Below are 14,765 nucleotides of genomic sequence, written 5' to 3'. Positions count from 1 at the left end.
AGAGGAAAAAAATGAGAGATAATTGTGGGATTTTTATGCAAGTAGGAATTTTGATAGATATTCTCTGATTTCATGGAAGACTTACATGATATTTCCAATTGATATGTTTTATTGTGTCTGCTTCTTAAAAGTGTAATAACATTAAAATTTGGCATACAGAAAAATTCAAATCTAAAATTCCCATCCACATTAACAAATGGCAAGAAATTAAGCCACATGATGAAAAAATAACATGTGAATACCTTTAGAATTCTAGAGAATTTATATACTGTAACCTTATTATACATGTAAAGAACATAGGCTAATAATGGTATAAAGACTTTTAAAAAGTAAATTGGTTTGGAAAACACAAACCATGCCAAAATGTATTCTGTAGACCTTCAATATCGGCTCCCCATTCCATTAGATCTTCACTTACAGGAAAGGCAGTAATACCCTTTAATAAAAAAAAAAAAATCAAAGCAGAAGAAAAGATTTAATATCACAGCTTTGAAAATCAAGTTACAGTGAATTCTAAAAACTCTACATTTTCTTTTCCTGATAAATTTATTTATTTGTTGATTTGGGGAGATGTTGTATATTATATGTTGTCTTATTATACAGATTCCAAAAAACACACAATAGTAAATTTAAAATAAATCATAAGCATGGAAATCACAAGTGGGACTACAAAGTCAAGTTTGAGATGTGGCTTATATAAATCAATAGCTAATTTAAGATTCCAAATAGACTCCCACTCCCCCTGCTTGTGTTCCCTCTCTCACTGGCTGTCTCTGTCAAATAAATAAATAAAAAATCTTAAAAAAAAAAAAAAGATTCCAAATAGAAAAGACGGAAACAGTTGGAAAGATGCATTTCTTCAAAGCTTTAAAAAACTATATGGAGGCTATATGGGGGGCATGAAGTAGAAAATTTTCATCAAGAAAAACACAACTCCAAAATTATGTTTGTATATAAAAATAAAATTTTCCTATGCTTGAGGTAATGTCCCAATAGAGGGACAAGAATGTATTTAATGGAAAAGTTTATCATTTATGCCAAGGGATAGACTTAAAGATAGTCAACGAATATTTCTAACCAACCACATAGTTATTTAAGTATGTTAAATGTTAGTCTGGATAAACATTATATTTCTATTATCTACATTATTTATAGTTACATATCACTTCTTTCTTCATCAAATTCACTTTTACCAGAGAACCACAAAGTTCAGGTAGAGCAGAAACAAACAACACCATATGTTAGGTTGGTATGTCTGGGATTGTTGTTGGACTCAGTGATTGTTCCTAACATCCCCAGTGAAGACAATTCTTCTATAGCACAGGTGGAAACAGAACAATGCCATTGAACTACACCTGAGGCGACTGTTGGCAGCTCTCTGAGCCCTCCAAGGTGGCTTTCTTTCTATTCTTTCTCGTAAGTACTTCCCCCCCTTCCATTTTTTATTCTCCGTAGAATAAGTGATACATCAGCCTGTGGCACCTACGGACCTCACCGTGGTGGCATTCGGGCAAAGCCCTCCTCTGCGTTAAAATTATAAGGGAAAGGCACTTATGCATTATGTATGACAACATCTGGTGAAAAGTGCACTAGACCGTGAGTAGTAGAACTTAAGACTTAAGAGCAAGGGGTTTGGAATCAGAAAGCCCTGTGATGGAATCCTGGGGCCAAGCATTTGCTGAACCTTTCTGGGGCTTAGGTTTCTGGTAGGTAAAACAAAACACTACTTATTTAATAATGTTGTACTTAATGAGCATAACCCTGTCCCTGCTCATCACTATCTGATAGTCAGGGCTTAAATACACATATATTCCTCAGCACAATATGCTCAATATTTTTAACTATTATTATTATTATGAAGTCATAATTCTTATTATTAGAATCTGATTGGTATGGTACAATCGATTCATTAAATAACAACACTGTAGTGGCAAATCAGGTTTAACTCGATTATGCCTCATAAACACAGGTTGAAATGCTTTTCAACATTCGTACCCCAACGAAACACATCCCTCCAGGTTCCCAGTACTCACCTTAAAATTGTTCTCCTTCAACTCTTGGAAGTCTCTTTCCAGCAAGAAGTAAGCTCTGCGGTGCATGATAAGGCAGCTAGGGTCTGGCATTGGTCCCCACACGCCAAGCGTTTACTCTGAGACAGCTGTCCGAGATTACGGGTCACTCTCCCACACCTAGCAAACTCACATAAATTACTTGTTTTCTAGAACCCCAGAACTCTCTGTCTTCCCGAGATAAGTGGCTCCAAGTTGGACTTACAAGAGTGACTTTCTTATCTCCTCTGACTCCTCCCAACTCAGACTTCCAGAAGGAAAACGAGCACTTTCTCAACTGCGGCGCGCCACTGCAGTGCCAGCCCACAGCCCAGTCTCAAGGCAAACTTGCAGGAGCACCTGGGACAGCTCGTGTTGTTCGTGCACGAAGCCGGCGCGAGAGGTGGAAGCGGAGGGCGGCCGTTAGTTGGTGTAGTCTACGCTTCACAGGTGTCACGGGAGCCCGCTTTGCTGGAGGTCGCAAATCGGTTGCCAAGCAACAGGACCCTGCAGGAAAGTAGTGGAGCTTGACCGCCTCTCATCCAATCAGCGACGGGGGGCAGGCCTCTGGAAACCTTCGCAGCCAATCGTCCAACCGTTTCACTTTGACAGGCCGTGGGATCCGTTGTCAAAGCAACACCCCCCCCCCAAGCTACCTCAGTCCACCTATGTTGTAGACTGTACCCAATTGTGTAGAGAGTGGATAAAGTCCCAGGATCTTTCAGAATCCTTCATTCGAAGTCCTTCTCTGAAATGCTTTCCTTTTTCTTTGAATACCAGAAACTATGGGGTAATAAGTTATCATTAGGTCCAAGTCTGAGCTTTAATATTAATCGTAACTTATACGGCAAGCTACCATTCATAATACGTTCGCATACATAATTATGTCATCATGCCCTACAGTTACCTTGGGAGGATGTTCCGGAAACAGAGAAGGACTTCAAATGTCTCAGGTTCTCCTCTTTCGCGACAGGGTTTTGCTCCTGCTATTCCTTCGATCTAGACATTTACCACATCCCTTCCACTCTTTCTCTCCCCCTCCCCCATTTTCCTTCACTCATCTTTTAGATTTAACTTTGCTCACAATTCCTTATGGGATCCTCTTAGACAAGATTAGGTTCCTCTCTTTTTTGATCTAGAGGACCCTATATTTATGCCCTCGTTAGCATTTTTCACACTGGATCACAATTGCCTATTGTCTTCTCCCGCAGACTGTGAGCTACTGGAAGGTGTTCATTTACCAGTGCCAACTACAGAAATTGGCAACATTGTTCAGAGTGTTTTTTGGTTATTTATTTGTTTTACTAATTTAATGGAAACTGTCAGTTCAATTAGTTCATTCCACAAATATTAATTAATGACTTATTATGTACTGTGGAACAATTCAATCAAGTGACTGCCTTTATGGCTCCAGCATACAATGAAGTACGCAAAAACAAAACACATATACCCAAAACAAAAATCATAATTTCAGTACGTGGTAAGTGACATGTAGACAATAAAAGAGTATTGTGACTGAGAGTTCAGCAGGTAGGCGAGGGTTAGACATCATGGTCAGGGAAGACCTCTGTCAGGGGTGGATTTTGAGGTGATGCCTCAAACATAAGATGAAAAGGAGCCATCTTTATGAAATTGAGGGCAGATACTTCAGGAAGACAAAAACACAATAGTTCTACTCAGGAAAAAGCTAGGCTTAAAAAAGGAATCACAGAGGTCTTGAAAGGATATGAGTGAGATGTAATTAGGGTGGGGCCCTACAGGCTGGGAGTTTGGGTTTTATTTGAATAGCAGTGGGAACCCACTGGATGGTTTTAAGTCTGAGAGAGTCATGCTCTGATTTACATTTACAAAATTACTCTGGCTATTTTGTGGAGACAGGATTGTGGGGGAAATAATTTGGAAGGCTCCATATTCAATTGCATGTCCAGGTATGATAGCTTATAAATTCTCCACAATATATTAATTTTACTAACATTTTGACACAATAAAATGATTTTATTCTATATTTCATAAAGCTGAGTATAAAGGAATTTTTCCTATTAAAACATCAACCAGGATCTAAGATCAAATTTTTTTGGCTGCCTTTCATATCCATCAGATTTTAACTTGGATTTATATAGGACTGTGAATGTAAAGGTGCAAGTGAAGAGAGGGCACTTCAGTGAGAAGAGAATGCGCTCAATTTGGGGGTTTTAGATTTCTTGATATCACAGTGGTCCTGTGGCTCTTTTGACTTCCACAGGGGAACACTGTGATACTTAATGCAGGACCCTTTGTTATTTCTTTAAAATTTTGTTCTAGGGGCGCCTGGGTGGCTCAGTCCATTAAGCGTCAGGCTCTTGATTTCAGCTCAGGTCATGATCTGGGTTATAAGATCAAGCCCGCGTTGGGCTCTGTGCTCAGCATGGAGTCTGCTTGAGATTCTCTCTCTCCCTTTGCCCCCTCCCTCCCCCTCCCCTCTTTTTAAAAAAAAATTAAAATTTTGTTCTATGGGAAATTATGTTAAGATAAAAGAAAAAGGTAAAATTAAAACATTCTTTGTTCTGAATTTTTAGAAATTGGTATTTAGGGGCGCCTGGGTGGCTCAGTCGTTAAGCGTCTGCCTTCGGCTCAGGGCATGATCCCGGCATACTGGGATCGAGCCCCATGTCAGGCTCTTCCGCTGGGAGCCTGCTTCTTCCTCTCCCACTCCCCCTGCTTGTGTTCCTTCTCTCGCTGTCTGCCTCTCTCTCTGTCAAATAAATAAATAAAATCTTTAAAAAAAAAGAAATTGGTATTTATATTGTACTTTAATGCAATGAAAATCAAGTTGGTAAATTCTCATATGACCCCTCCTGGACCTCTCCTCAGGACTTCAGCCTCATATACTCAATTGCCTAGTTCTTAGCCAACTGTTTCAAAGATATTTTCAAATTGTCCAAAAATGAACCCATGACCTTTCCTCCCTTCCACCAGCCTTCTATTTCATTTTGTTCATTCAGTTTCTCAAGCTAGAAATCTGAAGGCCCCTCCGACTCCTCTTCCTCACGACTTACCTTCAATCACTCACAAAGACCTGCTGCTTTTCTAGCTTCTTCTCAAGCCTTATCACCAGTGCCTGAGCTCACAGCCTTGTTATTTCTTGCTAGAACACAGAACATCTTTATACTATACTCCTTGCCTCCAGACTTGCGTGTCATGGATACCTCATAGTAACCTATGTAAACCAACATGTGGTCATGTAATTCTCTGCTGAAAATAGCGCAAGAGATCTCCCTCACCACCCCAGCTTACCCTACCTCCATCTATAGGGTTTTAAATGTGGATTGACTTCTCAGGGTGTGGGTCGGGGGGCTAAAACTGTGGGCAACCTTGTATGTGTCTGTATATCTATGTGTGTACATGTGTTGCAAATAGACTTTTTTTTGGAAGAACGGGGTCACAGGATTCATTGATTTTAGGCTAGCCTATGATGTGAAAAGCTTAAGAAACCACGCACTCCAGAGTTAATCTGAGCTTCTTAACATGGTGCTGCAAAACCTCCCATGACATTATTCCCACTGACCCTTGCTTTATTGACGCCCACTCTGTTTCACATCTGAAGCAGCAGCGTCACTGACCTGCTTGTCTTTCCCCTCTATCTACCATCTTGCCTAGGCTCTCTACCTGGACTTTCGTCCTCTTCTTCTTTATCTGGCTAACCAGCTCTTACATGTGTTGAAAGACACAAATACTTCTCAGAGTCTTCCTGAAGTACCAGGATGGGTTGTGTTCTCATTTAACCTGGGCACATCTCTGTAGATCATCACCACATTATTTTGAAATGATCTATTTATGGGGTTTTCTTCCTCACTAGAATGTAAATTCCTAAGGGCATGGAGACCTGTTTATTCATCACTGCATTCCCAGTACCAAGCACCTGGCTTGGAGGGCATCACTATATGCTGAATGAATTGAACTTAGCAGACAAAAAATTGGGGGGGCCAGGAGAGCGACCCTTCCATGACAGAACCAGACAGAAGCAGAGGAAGGGGTTTGCAGAGATGTGGGGTGGTGGGTGATTTAGAGGAGTTCAACCAGCCCTGGGCGCATAGCAGGTTCAAGTCGGGAGAATAGTGACAAAATAGACAATGGAGGAGAAGAATCACTGACAGTAGGAGACCACAGAGCAGAGGGGCTGGAGAGCTACAGGCAGGGAGTAGATTGTAGGCACAATCCCCAGGGCACCAAGAGGAAGGTGCAGGTATTTAGAAAGGTCCGAAACATTGGGTCTCAAGGGACAAACAGGTTAGAACTCCTGGAATTGTTTTGGGAATGAAATTGCTGGGGAAAACAGCTTCCTGCCAGTCTGCGTCTGGGGGCATATTGTATTTGGAGGTACTAAGTAAACGGGATCACAGTTGTACTCACTGGCTGGCCAACACCCTGTGTTTTTACAATTAGCTTAGCTCCTGTGTGGATGGGAGATGGGCTTTGGTTACAGAGGCTCCTGAACTGATAAGTGGAACTGGGGCTTTGGAGAGGGGTGGGAGTGAGATATGTATGGACGCGTGTGCACGCATGGAGCATGTGGGAAGCAACTGGCTGGATTTGCTTCTTGGATTAATAGCAGGACCTGGAGACTAGTAGCATCAGATACTGTTTGGATACCTGAGTCACTTGAAATTGCAAACTTCTAAGTAGAGGCCTATCTGAAAATATTTTTCTCCATATGGGCTCACCTTCCGTTTATTATGGCATATGTTTTAATAAAATTTTCACATATGTGATAGCATTGATGTTATGTCCTTGCCATGTCTCATTTCTAAGCCATGTCCTTCTCTGCCTTGTTGATCAGATTTGTTGTTGTGGGTGTTTGTGTTTGTGTTTCCACAATCAGGAAAATAAATCCCATCTGTAGTCCTTCCACTGTCTTAGTTTATTAGTTAGTCTGGGTAAGTAACGTGTGCTCCCAGGACAGACCTGGTTTGTATCCCAAGATGCCTATGTTTGAATAGCTAGCATAGCCTGGAAGAAGCTACTTAGCCTCCCTGTTCCTGCATTTTCTCACCTGTAGGATGCAGCCAGTAACGATACCTACTTCTCAGAAACATTGTGAAGGCTGAAAGCAGTAATGGCAGCCAAGCACTCTGTCACTGGCTGGCCCAGAGTGACAGTCAACATCAGTGCTTACAGTGTGCTGGGCACACTGTTCTGAGCGCTCTGGGGGCATTTGTTTCATCCTCAGAAACAAGTCTATGAGGTAGGTACTATTATGATTCCAATTTTTGCAGAAGAGGGAGGTACACATCACAGAGCTGGAATGCAGCAGAGCCAGGAGCCAACCCCAGGGTATCCAGCTCCAGATTCCATATTTTTAACCACTAGGCTACCTGGCCTCACAAATGTCTCATGTTTTCCCAAGTGAATTCTCTGGACTTCTTTAAAAAATTATTGCTACTCTCAATAATTTTTTTTTTGAGCATCTGTTATTTTGTTTTTGTTATTTTTGGTGCATCTGTTTCCAACTGTGTTTCTACTTGTTTGCTTTCTGAGTTTTCCTCTGCTAAAATGTAAACCCAAGAAAGCTAGGCCACTGCTGTACAATGATGTAGTGCCTGGCATGTAATACAGGCCCACTATGAATCTGTTAACTGAATGTGAATTCTGTATTCTCTTTTAGATTATAAATTCATTAAGAACTCAATCTGACTTCTGTAACTTACAGATAAATATGTAATACTCTGCTGCTCAAAATATATACATATATATATCGACTACAAAATAATTATTTTTACATTAACTTTTATTACTTTTGTACCTTTAAACGGAGAGTAGATTTAATTGTCATATTATATGCTTTTTGGGGCTTTCTCTCTCAGTCTTTCCCCCTAAAAGTTGGCCTAGAGGACTGAAAAGAGAACTGTTACATTGTATTTCTTTTGGTGGGCAGAATTCTAAGATGACCTTCAAGATCTCCACCCCCTGCATAATCCTCAGGACTACGAATATGGTGCATTTTACTCTTGATATTAAGTTATATGGCTTGGCTGACTTTAAGAAAGGGAGGTCATCCTGGGTGAGCCTGACCTAATCAGGTGAGCCCTTATAAAGGGCTGGGCTCTTCCTGAAGTCGGTAGTTGAAAGTGTGGGAGAGATTCTTTGTGAGGGAGATTCTCTTTTGCTACCTTTGAAAACTGAGGGGGCCATGAGTCAAGGAATATGGGCAGCCTCTAGAAACTGATAGTGGTCTCTTGCTCACAGCGATTCCAGCAAGAGAATCAAGGCCTCGGTCCTACAACCAGAAGCTACTGAATTCTGCCACAAACACATGATCTTGGAAGAGAACCTGAGCTCCAGATCAGAACTCAGTCTGGCCAACACTTCATGAGACCCTACACAGGGAATTCCTTCACGCCATGCCCAGGTCTGACCAACAGAACCTTGGGCTAATACATGGGCATTGTTTTAAAACATTAAGTTTGTGGTATTTTGTTATGCACTAATGGCTAATTAATACAACTTATCCAGGGCATATACTAACCAAGACAAGTTATGGGGCAAAAGTTCAGTCACTTACTGAGCCGGGTTTACCCTGATTTAGTATGAAAAGAACTTGAAACCAGTTGATAGACATTACCATATGGCTTTAGACAGGGTTAGGGGATAAAACGGGTGTGATATCTGAAAAATGAAGACTGAACTAAGGCTCACACGTAAACTTTCATCATCCTAGGTGAGCGAAGTAATGAGCAGTGTAATTATTTAACATTTGCAAAGTTACCGAGGCCACCTCCAGCTTCAACAACCAAGCATCCCCTCCCCCTCTTTTTAAAAACAATTCTTTCCCTCAGGACTTGGACAGATGTTTTCATTTTACTTAAACTAAAAAACTGTTTTCCTCATCCACCAGGAATATGTACCAGTACAAAGTGTTAACCTCGTTTGGATTTGAACCCCCATCCTCAAGAATGAAAAAAGCCTGAGGATCACCAAATGTCAGCTCAGCTGTGGGAAGTGTTTTAAATCATATTTTGACGTATGTTACGCTGTTAACTAGAAAATGAAGTGCAGCACACATGCTTCTAGTAACTCTGGTTTCAAATCATATGATCCCTTCTTTGTCTTGAAGACCTTTTGATGTGCGTTCCCGATATTGAGTTTCTCTGCTTTTAATAATCTTATATTCCTTCCTCAATATAAATGTCATGAAAAATACTGAATGTTAATCTTCAAAGATCAAACAGGAAGAAAGAGGTGGGCAGCACAGTTCAGCAACTTGAATTCCTGAAATTTCTCATTTAAAAATTTTATTTTAGCTTATAAAAGCCTAGGCTCAAAGAAATGCTCCATTCCCCTTTGTAAAGTTGAAGTTGCAGGCTCCCCCCCAATTTCAGAATTGTGTTATTTGCAGAATAATTCAGTCTCTCCCTCTAAGGCACCTGAGATGCTGGGGCCACTTGATCACTACTCATATCTGAATTTGTGGCTGCCTAACAGAGAGGAATTCAGAACTGAAGCATGCTGGCTTTTGTTTCATTTTCTCTGCTTTAGGTAGGATGACCAAGAGTCCAGGTTTGCTTAGGCATGGGAGCTCTCTCTCTCTCTCTTTTTTTTTTTAAGATTTTTATTTATTTATTTGCGAGAGAGAGGGCGCGCACATGAGCAAGGGGAAGGCAGAGGGAGAAAGAGAAACAGACTCCCTACTGAGCAGGGAGCCCAACTCAGAACTTGATCAGGACCTGAGCCCAAGGCAGACACTTAAACCGACTGAGTCACCTGGGCACCCCCAGTGGGGCTCTCTTGGGAAAAAGGACTTTCAGTGCTAACAGTGGGATAATCCCTGGCAAAGTGACACAGTTGGTCACCCTACCTTGGGCATCGAGGACATTTTCAGGGTGGGAATTATATAGACAACTGGTAATAGCTGTTTACTTGCTTTGGAGCTTGGTGTTTAAAGGAATCCAATTTGTTTTCTCTCGCAGGCTAGTGTCCAAACCTCATAATCCAAGTTCTAAAACGTAGTGCCCAGAATCCCATAGTAGTGGATTTGGGTCTGTGATGAAGGAATGTAGCACCGGCCTGGGCACTTTACATGCACTCAAATGTTTTAGGAAGATCAGGTCTCCCTTTATTTCATTCCCCATGTGGGAACAGCAATTGTTGAGAGATACCACATTTAATATTATCTAAGTACAACTGTGACTAAGTGTGTGTGTATGGGGGGGGGGTAGGGACCTGCTTAAAAGATGTAATTATTCTAGTCTTCCTTCACATATATTGATATAATATACCTCTTCATGGTGCTCTCAGTTGCCCTCAGGGATGATTCCAGAATTTTAGCATGGGAGAAGCTCTGAGGTAGCCATCGGCTTGGGGGTGTAAGGGTTGACATATGGTAGAGGGATGGTCTAGGGATGTGTCTTGAAGCTGTTTTTACTTAGTGTATGTTTATTAGGGCCGGTTTGAAGGGAAATGATGGAAATTATTGGAGGGCTAAGCCCGCCCCTCCTCACTGGCACTGGTGTTCTATACTACCGCATGCGCATGAATAATCAGGTGGAATACTTTGTGCTCTAAGTATTTTACCACATTAGAAAATAATGTATCCCTTTGTAAAGGTTGTTTAAACACATTGAATAATAGCAATGTTACCACTTTTGGAGCACCTACTATGTGCCAGGTATTTCTTAACATTTATGCATATTCTCATTAAATGCTTGTATCAACTCTGAAAGACACTCTAGAAAAAATCATAAAAATCTATTTTTTGATGAATTTTTGTCAGGTGCATGTCCCTACAGCTGACAGAGATTAGCTCATTTAGGTCGAGCTTCAGTTCTATGAAGTAGACGATTTTTCAGATGAATAAAAAGGCAGTTCAGACACTTGCCTAAATTTACACGGTTACTGAGGGGTGACCGGGAGATTTAAGCCTGGACAGCATGACAACAGAACCTTGACTCTCAACCTCTCTGCTGCATTCACACCCTTTTACGGATAAGGGGACAGAGACCGCCTTACTTTCTCCAGGTTGTCCAGCGCCTGTGCACGAGCAAACAGCCCGCGCTGTATTCCCGTCTCTTCATCCACGTCCCGTGAAGGAGGGCTAGAGATACAGTGTTTTAGGCTGTATCTGAGGAATTTATAGGAGATTTTTGAGTAGCTTTTCCAGTACCTTCTTGGATGGTCCTGAGGTTATAATATTCATAATCTGCCCAGAGAATCTTGAGAAACTGGCTTGACAACTATTGCTCTCGCGCGGGGATGGCTAATAAGTTTCATCTCCGGTGTGATTTCTGACTGATTGGCAGCTTATCCAGGGCGGTGTGTTGAACATTTGAAGGCTAACTCTGAGTCGGCTGGGAAAGCATCAGTTCGGGGGGTTGGCATGAACGCAAGAGGAGAGAAGGGCACAGGTGCTGTGGGTTGGCTGTTCCGGCTACATCCACTCAGGCTTCAGCTGGGTGGGGATTGTGTTCTTGTTCCCAACTATTTGCCCCCTTCCCTACAAGGAGACCCTACATGCCTGCCTGTGACTCTGATGGGGTGGCCGCAGTGCCTCTCAGCAGGTCAAGATTCATCCATGTCCTACCATCAGGTTCATCCTCCGAATTTGTGTTGGCCAAGAGAATACGAGAGAAGGACGTGACACAGAGCATGTCCAAGCAGAAGGTTTTTCAAGTGCCCGTGTTTCGGCTCTGCCTCTTGCTCTTTTTTCTGTGCATGAGAACAGCTGGTCCTTCTGAGACCTGGGAGCAGGGCTGCAGCACCAAACTCTGGGGGCTGATACGAGTGAGAAGTAAACATGAGGCATGCCACTGAGATTTTGGAGGTATTACTGCAGCCCCGTTGAGCAATACGACTAACGTGCTGTTTCCAGAGTGAACTTTGGAATTATAAAAAAAGTCCTCACCGGTCGTTTGGCCTGAATATTAGTTTTAGTCTTACTAGACTGACTCTTAGTAAACTACCTAGATCATGCAATTGGGGAGTTTGGGTAGCTCTTTCAAGTGATTTTTAATGTGTGTGGACTCCAAAGAAACCTTTCAGGGAATTGTATTAGAATGAGCCCCACTGATAACCAAAATTACCCTTTCGATGCCTGCAGTGGTCAAGGAGCACTTGCTGTAGGCTGGAGCCTGACCTCTCCCTATTTCTGCTCAGAATCCATGTGCCTCTAAGGTCAGGGAGAGCTTTAGCACTAACCTATGGCTATGTGCAGCCAGTTCTGTTGTTTTGTGTGTGATTGAATTTCATTCAAGAGCACAGGTCCACAAAGACTGATATTTAGAACCACTTTCCTTCACATTGAATATTCCCTGAACTATCTGTATTCAGCATGTCAGGATATTGGCCTTTTCCAAAGTGTAAGGAATGTCCTATCTAATTTTAAAGAAAGGCCTTTCCCCTAATTTAACCATTCCTTTAATAAGAATATTTAGACTATTAATATTTTAAATATTAAATAATAAAATATTATTAAAATAATAAATAAGAATATTTACTAACCTGGTCACTTCGGTGAGGAGATTCACTGTGTCAGGCCTGGTCAGCAAATGGTAGAGTCCTCATTTGTGAATAAACAACTCATAGGTGCTTGGGATTCAGCTAGTCATAAATACGTCAGCAGAACTTCTCCCTGTATGTCTTTGTTTTTTAAGCCTCCTCCTCCTCCCCCACCTAATTTCCCAGGGGTTACATTGACCTTGAGTACTTTGATGGTTTGTGAGGCTCTCCTTCCTCTGAGTTAACAGACTCCTTAATACGCTTGACATTTATGGTAACAAGCTTCAGGTGCAGTCATATTTTGGCTGCAAACATTTTCCTCTTACGTGTGTGATCCCTTGCTCCTTCTCCTCTAATAGAGCATTTCCTCCTTAGCATTTGAACTATCAGTTGAAAAAAAAAAATGCTGTATAAATTAAGAAGAGTATGAGCTTCACCTCTAGTACCTCCCTTGGATCCTTCTTGCTGTCCTCCCTCAGAGCTTTCTCTCTAAAGGCTGTGGGGAGCACAGTCTGAGCACAGGAATCCTCACAGCCAGCCAGCAAGGACTGATGGACTGCCACTGGCAAAGGAACACAGTGGAACACGCCACAGGTGACCGCATCCAGCCAACTGGGTCAGCTTGTCACAGGAAGCTCAGGGGAGGGGCCACCTCTGCAGCTGCTTCGGCTTAACGCTTCCTGGGAGCTGGATCTTTCCTCCTCCCAGGAAAGACCAGCTTATCCCTGACCCTAACTTTGTCAAGCTGCAACGCAGAGTTCTTTTAGTCGTGTTAATCATCACTGCAAGGGGTCAAAGGTACACTGAGAGAGCAGCTCTCTTGAGCTTGTCCACATGAAGGGAAAAGCTTTTGATTACTAGCCAAGAATATGGGTCTTGAGTGAACTAGACAAGGTAGTCTTGTCAAAGGCTGGGGCTATCAGTTTTCTATCCAAAAGAACAACTACAGAAATAGAACCAACTGTCAAACGGTTAAAGCAAAAGGGTTTTAGTGCTAAGTTTTTCTTGAAGTAAAACTTGATTTTCCTTCAGGGGAACTAAAGTGGCTAAAATGTTATTAAATGCTTATATACATTTCTAAGGACGTAATGACCATTCCCCACCCCCCCACCCAGCCCCCAGGCCTTTAATGTGATTCTCAGTCTTTAGAATATGGGAGAGCTTGTTAAAACTCAAATCACTGTGTCCCACCCCCAGAATTTCGGATTCAGTGCTTCAAAGAGGGGCCTGAGAATTTGCATTTCTGGTAAGTTCCAAAGTCGGCCCGTCTGAGGACCACACTCTGTGAATTACCAGGATAGGTAGATAACCGAGCTCCCTTTAATCAGTAGTTAGTGGTTTGAGTAGGCATTATCTGAGGTGGTGCTGCAAATCTGCAGATGTTGGTGATCAGGGAACTAAGGGTAAGGCGCAAATCACAGTGTTGAAGGGATTGGGGATGTTGGGAGGGGAAGAGCCTGGAGAGACAGAAGGAAATAGGAGTGAAGGGCAGGCAGATTGAGGAATTCACGTGAGAGGGAGAAATCCAACCTGACATTGATCTCACTGCCTTGTGAAGTGACTGCTTTATTGAGTTTGATCGCTGAGGTGGTGACAAGAACTGTGCCTAAAACAGATGGATAAGGCCCTGAAGGTTTTATTGTATTCCCTTCTGTATTAAATAGCAGAATGGACAAGTTCTTTGAACTTTCATAATGATACTCATTTTCCTTGACAGTGTGTATTAATTGCCAGATGGGGAACTCTTTCTTTTGGGCAAAGAAGGTCATAAAGATAAGCTGTGACAATTAAATGGCCACATTTCTTTTATTTTATCAGTATGGTTGGAATCTAAGTTGAACAGGATAAGATGTACACAGCTTTTCTTCAGAGTTCTAAGACATGATTTTTGATGTCTAAGTTCACATGGAAACAAGGCAGAAAAGGATGTAACCTTGAAAAACCAATTTTTACATTCCATTTGGTTGTAATTATTCAATATATTATTTTGATTTTAAAAACTAAAATCTTGCCATATATACTTGGATAGTATATAGTCATGAAATCATTGGGATTTTTCCCTTCCACCTGTGGTCACTGGCAAAAGAATGCCCAAATCTATGTTAAAAGTCTGATTTAAAAAAAAATCATTTCAATGAAATAGTAGTAAATAAGAATTATGATTCCTTTTTCTATGAAATGTCAATAATTAGGAGAAATAATATTAAAATTCCCAAATACCTCCATGATAGCAATATTCAGGAAATAATA

General features: G+C 41.6%; 1 protein-coding gene across 7 annotated transcripts in view; it reads right to left on the bottom strand.

Annotated features, from left to right (window-relative positions):
• UBE2U (ubiquitin conjugating enzyme E2 U) overlaps positions 1–13,599 on the bottom strand; it is a 211,667-nt gene extending 198,068 nt beyond the window's left edge. For 4 of the 7 annotated variants that reach the window (XM_087865964.1, XM_045802152.2, XM_045802157.2 and 1 more), the window contains exons 1-3: positions 12,519–13,598; positions 2,034–2,831; positions 355–436 (exon numbers count right to left, since the gene is read on the bottom strand). In XM_087865964.1, coding sequence (XP_087722090.1) covers positions 355–436; positions 2,034–2,123 — 172 coding nt within the window. In that variant the 5' untranslated portion in view covers positions 2,124–2,831; positions 12,519–13,598. Of the gene's footprint in view, positions 1–354; positions 437–2,033; positions 2,832–12,518 lie in introns of all 7 variants that reach the window. The other 3 variants (XM_045802154.2, XM_087865965.1, XM_045802155.2) reach the window with 3 other exon arrangements.
• Between the last annotated feature and the right edge of the window lie 1,166 nt (positions 13,600–14,765).

Source organism: Ursus americanus, chromosome 12 (assembly GCF_024610735.1).
Source record: "Ursus americanus isolate L20-20 chromosome 12, mUrsAme1.1.p, whole genome shotgun sequence".
Lineage (NCBI taxonomy): Eukaryota > Metazoa > Chordata > Mammalia > Carnivora > Ursidae > Ursus > Ursus americanus.
Note: the sequence above shows the minus strand (reverse complement) of the source record. Positions and strands in the feature narration are given on the sequence as shown.